At 35.2% G+C, this 11,264-nt stretch overlaps 1 protein-coding gene across 1 annotated transcript; it reads left to right on the top strand.

Annotated features, from left to right (window-relative positions):
* Positions 1 to 223: 223 nt before the first annotated feature.
* On the top strand, positions 224 to 3,777 carry LOC126848637 (insulin-like growth factor-binding protein complex acid labile subunit). Its single transcript, XM_050589654.1, has 2 exons — positions 224 to 536; positions 1,710 to 3,777. The coding sequence occupies exon 2, from the start codon at positions 1,721 to 1,723 to the stop codon at positions 3,620 to 3,622; it is 1,902 nt and encodes a 633-aa protein (XP_050445611.1). The 5' UTR covers positions 224 to 536; positions 1,710 to 1,720; the 3' UTR covers positions 3,623 to 3,777.
* The last annotated feature ends 7,487 nt before the right edge of the window (positions 3,778 to 11,264 follow it).

Here is an 11,264-nt window from a genome sequence, read left to right as displayed (position 1 = left end):
CTTGCACATCGTTGATAAATCTAATAAACCGCTCTAGAAAAATCTAGGAGAAATTTTTCTACAGATTTGAAAAGTATTCCTAAAACATCGAGTATTAAGTTTATGATTAAACCGTTCGTGCGAAACTGAATAGAGATTAGAGTGTAAACGTCGATTAAAGCGTGACGAAGTGATTAATTCGAGGAAGGCCAGGCTCGAGGCTCATGCTACTTATTTTCTTCGATTCTCGCCAACGGATATATCGAATCGGATTCAACAAACGTATCATCGTACATCCTCCTTTTTTTCGATAAGAGATTGCTTGCCAAGAGCGCGCATCTCTCTTTTACATACACGTGCGTACACGAATCTAAGAATCTGTGCACGCGTGGGACTCTATAAAGGCCTGCAAGACCTGTTTTCGCGATTACCTCGTCCTCAGGAATCTCGCCACGCGTTGTCCACCAGGAATAGAAGACGCAAAACAGTCTTTGTCTGTCCGCATTCGAGGATAGAAGGCGCCGAGGATCTTCTTCTGTGATTTAGCAAATTGATTGGTAAGTGGAACGTGTTCTTCTTCGCGATGATCGGAGTTTTTGCGATACGTTAATCGAATATAATTATGCGATAGAATATATAAATTTCGTAATTAAAACTCAATTTGTTCATTCTATAATATAATTTTTTATTTCAAAAATATTTCATGTTGAATCTCGTACTTTATTTAGATGCGACTTGTCCCCCGCAAAGCGTGCGAAAATGTAGTCGACTCTCGCTCCACTCTTTCATATGTCGTAACTTGAATTTGTAATGTTTTCGAAATTGATAATATTTTTGTATATAAGACTCGATGCTACTGGAATGCATTCGTTTATGAAAATTATCGCGAGATATCACGAATTATGTAATCTGTGCACATCCCAGCTTCGCAGTGGCGCAACCGGTTTCTGTAATATCTGACATAAGAGTTTCGGAGAACAGTCCGAGCCGCCGTTTATCGGGATTCTTGTAATTATGCCGATACGCGAGAGAGCCGGCTATTATACGGAGTGTCGCAAAATAATCGTGGGATTCTCTGATGCATCTTCTATGGAATTTTTCTAGGCTATCAGCGTATAATCGTAGAGTCAACGTCCTAACAAAGTTTCTCATATTTTACCGGTGATTAAGCGGATAAAAATATAACTAATTATATCTAACATATATATTCTTTTATCTAATATATTTCATTTATATTTCATATATGTTCTATATATGTACCATATTTTTTATCTACTAATGTAACTAATTATATCTAACATATATATTTTTTATCTAATTATTTTCTAGTTAATTCTCATCACGGTGATTATGTTTATTTTGAAAGAAAAGAACACATTAAAAAGATTGGAAAATTAAAAAGTTAGAAAAAAGAGAAAAAAGAATCTCAATTAATTTATCTATTTTGTGCATATTAAAATCTCCATTAGTCTTATTACAAAATTATTGGATTATTAATATGCCAATTTCTAAATTTATGGTACATAATTTATGTATCATAAATAATTTATGTACCATACATAATTTATGTACCATAATTTATGTACATAATTTATGTATCATAAATTTAGAAATATATTTTAAAAATAAAATAATTTAGAAATATAAATTATAAACGTGATTACACAATGAATAGAAAGGCGAGATTTTATTTTGTAAAAGAAAAAGAAAAATCCATCAACTGCTTTCAGGAGAGATCACGATGCTGTTCTTCATATGTTTGCTGCCTCTAGTGGCAAGCACGCCCCTTGATTCAGAAATGATCATCGAAACACCTTCAAATCTAATTCTGGATATTTATAACGGCATCCTGAAAAACATTCGATTCGTCGAAGGCTCTAATCATACGGAGTTAGATCTGTCAAATTCCTCTCTTCGCGGATTGGAAAAGAACACTTTCGATAATGTGCTTGACACGGAGTCGCTTATATTAGCCGACAATTTGTTGACTACTTTACCGGATTTTGTTTTTTCCAATCTGACGAGATTGAGGAGCTTGTCGCTGTCGGGCAATCAAATATCGAATGTCCGAAATCTGTTTATCGGCCTGGAGAATTTGCGATTGTTGGATATTTCACGCAATCCTATCCAACATCTCGGGAGAGGACATCTGTTCGGTCTCACTAGATCTGTCAAGATTCTCACCGATGGAAATATTCTTTGGAGCATCAGCACGGACGTGTTTACTAACTTCTTTCTCAAGGAAGAGGAGTTGAAGCGACTAGCGGCGACGATGAATCAAGAAAATTTCATGGAGAAGAGCGAGGAAAAGGAAAAGAAAGTCGACAGCGCAGAGCGCGATGCTGAAGAGCTAGTTGTAAAACCTCAAGAGGTCGTTCAAAGTCTTAACAAGGACACTCGAGTAAAAATCTGCAAATGCGATGGCATCGTGACATCATTAGCGATTTTTGAGAAGGATGAAGAGCTGGTTGAAGGATGCGTTCAAGTGTCGATTGACGTCGACGCGACGCGAGTGAATCTTAGCGAGCAGGGCATCAGCGGTTTTCAGAAAAACTGGTATCGGCTGCGATCGCTGCCGATCTCTTCCTTGGATCTGTCAAGCAACGAGATCACCGAGATCACGAAGGAGACGTTGAACGATCTGCCAGCTTATGTGACGTACGTAAACTTTCTAGGCAATAGAATCCGTAGGATTCGGAGCCAAGTGATCGAGAACGATCATCTGAAGAGACTCAACTTTAAAGGCAATCTGATCGAGGAGATCGAAGAGGGCGCGTTTGAAAGAATAAAATTACGCGGATTGTTTCTCGCCGATAATCAGCTGGAAAGTCTCAACTTCGTCTCCAGTCTACCGGGCACTCTGACGGAATTCGTCGCGAGCGGAAATCGCATAGTGTCTATTTCCGACAACGCTTTCTCCAAGCTCTCTCGTCTGTTGTACTTGAATCTCGACGACAATGAAATCGAAACGTTGCAGAGCGGCGTCTTTCAAGGTTTAGAATCCTTGCAATCACTAACGTTGACGAACAGTAACATAACAACCGTCGAGCTTTCCGCTTTTAGAGGTTTGACTGCTCTCAGGACGCTCGATCTTCATCGCAATTCTATACGCGATCTGCAAAAGGGCACCTTCGCTGAGTTGACAGCTCTGAAGGAGCTCAATCTCGCCTACAACAACATCGTGAAAGCTACCTTCGCCGATCTTCCGTCGTCCGTGGATTTCTTGTACCTCGATTATAACGAGATCGACGTGCTCGAGGAAGGCAATTTTGTTCAAGCCCCGAGATTCACTCTGTCATTGACCGGAAACAGAATCTCTAGCATAACGCGCGGCGCTTTCAATCTGCCCACTCTTCGGGATCTGTATTTGAACAAGAATCTCTTGACGACCATAGAAGGCGATAGCTACGAAGGTCTGAGTCGTTTAAGGCGTCTTTGGCTCTCGGAAAATGAAATATCCGAGATTCGCAAGGGCGCCTGCAAACATCTGGGCAGTCTCTACATCCTGGACATATCCAAGAATCCGTTCCAAAAGTTGGAAAACGGCGCTCTTCATGATCTCAATACCGGTTTTGGTACTAGCTTGTACATTTACGAGAATAATTTGAAAGAGATGCAAGGCGGTGTTTTCGATGATATTTAATATTATTCTTGGAATCACAAAACTTCTACACATATTCCCCAATAATTTTCTCGAAAAATATATATATCGAAAATTGATCCGCATATTTTTAATTCGCGAACATTTATAAGAAAGAAATTATATCGTGTATAAATAAAATCCATATTCACCCTGAATTTATAACGATATACATTTTTTATTTCCCTTGGAAACAGTAGAAGACGTTGAAAAATTGCCAATAAAAGGTGCGAAATTTCTGAGTTGCTATTTAAATATAAAGCCAAATTTGATCTCGAAAAACATTCTTTTTACGCAAATCATTAAATAAGTGAAAGCGTTTTATCACGATATTTTAATGCAATCTCCTTCATATAATTGGCAGGCCAAGAATTTTATATTCCACAAGAACAGATTTTAAATTTTTGATACATTATTGCTTTTACCTTTACTTATCCTCAGCTTGTAATTATTTTATCATACGATTCCCGCGCTCTTTTTTGAAAAAATTGAAATTATCACAAAGTGGAATTACAAATTATCAATCCGAGATAGCGCCATTATTATGTGATCGTATTATTTCTTTTAATTCGTATCAATCGAGCGGCGACTTCTTCGTGCGATCGCTCGAAACCTTAAACCGCGTCTAATATCTACCCGAGAACGGCAGACGGACGGAGAACAATTTTCGCAAAAGTGCCTGACGATTCGCTTTCACCGAACGTGCTCGCAAATCCGCACAAAATCACGGAGTAATAGTAATAATAATAATAATAATAATACAACCCGTCCTGTGTACAAGATGAAACGGGCAGGTTGCAACCAGCTGGCCTTGACTTTCACGCTGGAATCTTTCGACTTACAACTCCACCGGGTTTCTAAGACCCGTTTGAAGGTCGGTATGTCGTTTAAAAATTTTCCCGATTATTTTTTTTTCTGTCTCTTCGATCGAGACTCTAACGGTAGACCCTGTAACGGGTCGTAGTGTTGTGTAAGCAAATTGAGTAATCGAACGTCGTCATCTTAATGACGGAGAAGCGAGGACCGGAAAGCGATTTGTTGTTGGAAATTGTTTCATTTAGATTGATATCGGCCAACGGTTGATGCATCATGCGCATATAACGTATGAAATCAGTCGTTCTATAAAATAATTGAATAAGCACCTCAAACACAGATATAAAAAAAAAAAAAAAAATTGGATCAAAGAGGGTCATCGCACGTATATTGTAACGATCTCCGTTATTTCGATATTGAATCAGAGAGAATTGAAACCGAATAATTTCAATGAGTTACAACTAATGCCAGTGGAACCGAATAATCTCATTTCACACCGCGTTGATTATGACAAGTGTGGCAAAACAAACCGCGTTTCCGCCGCCGCGGAAACCAGAGAACCCTAGTCGGCGTAATTACGTAACACACTTATTCCTTTATCGCTAGTCTAATTAATTCGCAGAGATGAGACTCGTGTAGTTAGATGCGCTCGTAGCGCACCGCGAGAGAGATCTTCCCTACCTTAAATAGGCAAGCTCTTTTTCAAGATAGCGGCGGCACGATCTGACGAGTCGATTTGTTTTAATTAAATCTCGGGGGAGTTTAAATTAGACCTTCGAACAGGATAGAATTTGCGTCCTTATTACTGACTATCGCGCCTTTCTCCCTGATAACCGCGCGAAGCTAATTGACGGGAGTTTAATGACTCTTCGCTCTCGGCTTTCATTCTCGTCAATTTCATCGGCTTGAAAATTTATGGAATAATGGATAAAAATTATATATATATGGCGTCCGAGCTTTCTGCTCGAAAGAACTGCCGGTTATCAAGAAACACGGTCTCGCACCAAGTCACGCGCAGTAAACAACGAGGCGAATCATGTATATAATAATCTATATACGATTGAAGGTACCTTGGATTATTGAATCCCACTAAAGCGTGAAATTATCGAGTTTCTAGCAAGCTTAATCGGTATAGCTTCAATTTGTATTATAAAAGGAAATAATTGGAACCTTATTTATCTATTCAAAATTAACTCAATATTCATTTTTTTTAATCGATATATGAAGAGTTTCTTAACTTCTTATCTTATTATAATCTTAACTTTAATTGCATAGAATTAAACAGTGACAATATTTATTAAAAAATAACAATTAAATTTTTGTAAAATAATTTTTAAGCAATACAATTTTATGGCGAACGAGATCTGCGGAAGAAGCAGGTTCTCACACATACCAGATGCTTCTCGTTCCGTAGCGAAGGTCCCAAGCAATTTCGTGGCATTGACACTGAATACTGAGTGTCTGCAACTTCCGGTTTCGCCAACGGTATCTCGTAGGGTTATCGAACGAACGACTGACTGCTAGAATCATTATATATCGGAATATGAAGCAATTATTCTATTTTCTCGACTTATTAAATTTTGTGATCAAAATCGCCGACGTGCGGTCGTCAATTTAAAGATAATAGCTTTTTGATATGAAAATTGAGTTTTAAATAAAATATTGTTAATTATACGAAGATCGGTATGTTTCATTATATAGTTCTTTATCTAAAAAACGAGAATGAAAGTAGTTTTATCAATAAAGTTTTACTTTAAAGTTAGAATTACGCTGAATAAATATTCGCACTACAATTTGTATACAGAATATGCAATGTGTAAAGATAATTATAAGAAAATTAAAGATAACTTTTTTTTTTCTTTAACAAATCAATGTTATTTTTGAGAATTTCATTGCCCCATAAGTTCTGTTATCGATAATTATTTCTTCATTTTTGCCAGTCCATTAATCTCATCAAAATTCCTGATTAAATTAAAGTTCAATAAGGAGAATCGCGTGCAAAGATGCGAAAATTCTACGACCTTCAATAGCACGGTTCTGTAAAGCAGAAACCGTAGAGGCAGAAATTCCAAGGTGAATGTCGGCCAATGGATACTGCATCGAAGAGAAAAAGGGGTTGCCACCGGATCTCTTAAGTATGCCTTAAGTAGAGCAAAGGTACCTTGACTCGCGCGAGAGAAAGGTCTCGATGTCCAGGGTTCGTTAGCCTTTGCAATCACTAATGGACAATAACACGTAACAGCCAGAAAGCAGTGTGCTCGTTAAATGCATTAAATTTGTGTTGCTCATTTTCAAATCTTACGCGGATGCAACGCATCCTGGAATCAACGATGTATCACGTCGTCGCTTCTCATTTTGTCTACTGTTCCGTAAAATCTGCTTTGATAGTAATAATTTCGAGGAATTTAACTATTTTACAAAGCGATATTGAAATACAGATAACTTTAATTTTTTTCTTAATATAGATAAATTATTCTAATTTTTTATTACCAATTAAATAAATAGGATAATTAATTATTAATTTAAGTAATATTAAGTTAATAACGAGTGCACTTTATATATATAAAAAAAAAAGAAATTAGGTCAAATAATAGTAATCATAAATATCGGCGCTTTACAATATTGAATATGACTGTAATTATTAAATATCCAATTAATATACTTTCTAATCTTCGGTGAAAAGAGACGATCTCACAAATATGACGATGTCGCGTGCTATTAATTACATAATATATAGTATACCTAGATCTTCTATTATGTAAAGCGGAGATAAGTATCGCAATGTGATATATGATGCTCTTATCTTGATATATTAATTTGAAAATGGAAAGTAAAGGCCAAAGATTGAAGCGATGTTTTCTGTCAAAACGGACTCTCGATATTTGATTTTTTCGATTTGTTCATACGTTTCGCAACAGTTGCCTTTAAACCGGTCGATCCGTTGCAGCAGAGTATCTGCATAAATTCATCTTTCCTCTCCGTCTATGTTTCGCACGAAACCCATAACTGCTCGCGGAATATTTCGCTCATAGAAAGCGATCATTAAATGCTGGAAGAAATTGCACATAATTTCCTTCGAGAATCGTTTCGATATTTTTAATTGCCGCCGGCAAAGAGAGTCATTTCACTCAACTGATATGAGATCAGACAATTTTTAAACCGTGTTTAATTGCTTCTTCTGTCTTCAATTTAATCCCCAGTCAGCTGATTATACAATGTTGCTACGAAAATAAACTTGAATTAATCTCTCCGCGATATATCAGATATCAAATATTAAATAATCTTATTATATAATCATTGCTATACTTTATTACACACATGTATTATTGTATCATTGTAATGAATTTTTAATGAATTTTTTTTCTAATTTTTTGGTTTAACGGTAATACGTCAATGTAGAGTAATGAAAGAGAGTAGGAGGTTAAAATACTTATTCTATGCTTACGGAATATTAACAGAACGGAACTAATTCTCAGCTTTTAATGCATTTTATGCGCATATTTCGGGTCAGTATACCGATTGAAGAATTACTAAGACATAAGTGTTGGTGCGTGACAATATAAATTGAATGAATAACCTGACTGCAAAAATTATTCTGGCTTCATACTGATATAACTTTAGCGCCGTGATATACGACAATAATTTTTGGAAGTATTTTTAATGTTGCAAAAAAAAAATGAGAAATATTGCGATTAGTCGTTCTATAAAAAATAAAATATAAAATCATAGAAAGTAAATATTGAAATCAAAATTTATTCAGGAAGTGATAGATAAAAATCGATCACGTTAAATCGTGATACTAAAGGTTATCGGAGCCACGCTTTTGGATTTAATTATCGATTAATCATCTTTTCGTGACAAGAGCTCTCGTAATCCCCTACGAAGAACCGCGAAAGTGATACGGACGATCACAAAACTCGATTTCCGTCGAGAATGTATGCAAATATGTACGTTCGCCGGCGCTTAGCAGAAAAATGAATCCGCAGCGGCGCATAATTCCCGCATACATACATATGTATAAGTCTCCGGCGGCAAGTATGTACCATCTTTAATTGGCGATGTGAATCAGTTCTCTGGCCTGATAATCATCTGGCCGCACGAGGAACATCTCGTGCGTGACACCGGCGAGTTGAACCGAAGCCACCGACCTAATCGCGAAAATTAATAGACGAAGAAACGCGATTTAACCGCTCGCGATGAGCCAATTACATTGTCATGCGTGGCCCGCTTTCCAAGATGATTGTTTAATAATATATACCCGCGAAGGATAATCATTCGTGCGCAATATATGTGTGCAAACATCGGGCGTCTTGCATTGCGTCTGGCGTACGATGTAATTTAATTTCATCGAACGCGTGTTCTTATATAATTTTCTCGATGAATCCTGACAAGAAAATCTCGCTGATCACACGGGTGGTCTAGCGTTCTACGTTCGATTATTCGTAGGATTATGTCAATTCATATGTGCCATGAATTGATTATTCGGCGCAGGGATTAGATTGGAACATTCTGAGACGCGTATTCCGTTACGCGGCAAGTAATGCACTTTAATCAGTGCATCATGATGCGCATGGAGAATTTCTGAACTGCATATTTTTTTTAACACGATTAAGATACCAACATCTCCAATTATTTTATTTATATCAAGCCGTGAGAATCTAAGAAATATAAAAAATCTAGAATATAAATTTCTATACATATATCCTTATTAAAAATTTTCTTTCTTATATAAATAATTTTATTTTAAAAAAATATATTATATTGTTTCAGCATTGTCACATCAAGGAATTATCAATATAAATTAACATATTTTTAATATAAAATTGTTTTTTATTAAACAAATATGTCTATGTAAAACATGTTATAAAATCAACTTGAAATGTACAATATACTGCTCAAACTTGCTGTATATGAGTTTAATTAATTTGTTTAATTAGTTTCTTTAGTTTTTTTTTTTGTTTCATTTTTCTGTTAATCTCAAGAATGCAAAATTACTTGGCGTTATTTTGCAATAATTTCTTCATCATAAAAAAGAATTAAAATAAAAAATTTATAAATTTAATACAAGAATAGAAACGACATACTTTTAATTATGGTTATAAGAAGAAGTGTGTGTGCGTGTGTGTGTGTGTGTGTGTGTGTGATTAGTAATTATTTCAGCGATTTATCGGAATATATTACGCGACCTATAACCTGTGTGGTTTTATTCGGCATTGAGCTGCAAAATGTAGAGAGAAAAAATAATGATAATATATGTAATTATACTAAATTGCATCTCTTTACTTTCCCGAGTGAAGGACGACAAGAAATATCACAACGATTTCCGCATTCTGCGTAGAAGCTCGCAAAACACAAGATTTTCGTGGAATGTTTTATTAATGCAAGAAACACGGGAATGTTGCAAATGTATTTCTTTGAAAATTAGGACATTATATTTATGGCAAAGCGTCATGCTACATTGACAAAAACTGAAAAAAATTTACTGCGTAAAGTGAGAAAGCATATATATAATGGGGATATCTATTTAAAGAAAAAAAAATTACAAAAAGAGAATATAATAAATTTTACGATGATATTACGCAGAATTCATATTTTTTTCTCTTTTTCTCAAAAAATATTTTTTTTATTCCTAATAAGACATTTCTGTCCAACGCATCCTCTTCTTCAAGTCTTCGGATTGCTATAATCTATCGCATTCCGTTGTCTCAAGATCATAGGAGTTAGTCGCGCTTTCTTCCTTCCTATAGTACTTTTTGGAATCTTCTGTGATTATTTATTCTCAGTTATTTAACAAAAAATGTTCAAATAACTAAAGCTTCCTTTTCTTTATTCTCTCAATTATTGTCTTTTTTATTATTTTATATTTTATTATAAAATATTGATATAATAAATATAATATTATATATAATTCTTTCTTATTATTTGACTCTTTTCCCTGCAGGCATGGATGACCCTACCGGTAACTAAGTTATTGCCGGCATAGCTCTTAGATTTATCAGAATATTCAAACTTTCTCACCTGGCAAATGCCTTCGTTAAGGTGAAGATGCTCCTCATCGAGGAGGTATAAAAAAATTTTATTATAATTATTTTATTTAATTACACAGATTATATCATTTTATAAAATATAATATAATTGTATGTAATACAATAAAAATATATATAATAAATCATATAGTAATAAAGAATACAATTATAGCTTTTATATAAAAATCTTTTTCTCTAAATCTTTTTGTTTAAATCATATAAGTAAAAAATTAAATTATGTGATTAATTGCTTAATTTATATCACACTTACACAATTAATAAATAATTAATATATAATAAATTATTTACATACCACAAGATTGCTCCACCGGTGTGCTTTTTCTAGGCCTCCTTCTTCTCTCATTGTCAAATTGTCGTTGACTCACACGCGTAATATTTTAAACGACACTCCCGCACTTTTATTAAATATGTTACTCCCGCATTTGTACATGCGATAATTTGAATGACACTCTTGCACTTTCGAATTTCCGCATGATTAAATACCGTTTCATACGAGAATCACATTTCGAGACGGCAAGTCGGGAATTCACCGATTACTTCGAGCAAAAATTAAGGCCAAAACGAAAAAAAAAAAAAACGAAATCGAATTGATGAGATCGATGTAAATGAGGCTCAATCACGCTTATCCGCGCATGTTCGCATCGAAGGCAGGCTCGAAATTCATTAGGAACGATTTCAAACGAATCACCAAGTTTCTAATATCAATCGGAAATTGGCGATATCATAAGGCAGGTAGACGAGAATAAAGATATCCATTTCCAAGATGCTAACAATTTAGACAATTT

The sequence above is a fragment of the Cataglyphis hispanica genome, chromosome 4 (assembly GCF_021464435.1).
Source record: "Cataglyphis hispanica isolate Lineage 1 chromosome 4, ULB_Chis1_1.0, whole genome shotgun sequence".
In the NCBI taxonomy this organism is placed as follows: domain Eukaryota; kingdom Metazoa; phylum Arthropoda; class Insecta; order Hymenoptera; family Formicidae; genus Cataglyphis; species Cataglyphis hispanica.
The sequence above is the reverse complement of the archived record's forward strand: the minus strand, read 5'-3'. Positions and strand labels throughout refer to the sequence as shown.

What these genes read in the sequence shown, in the direction of transcription:
- LOC126848637 (XM_050589654.1), top strand. Translation starts at nt 1,721, where the DNA reads ATGCTGTTCTTCATATGTTTGCTGCCTCTAGTGGCAAGCACGCCCCTT.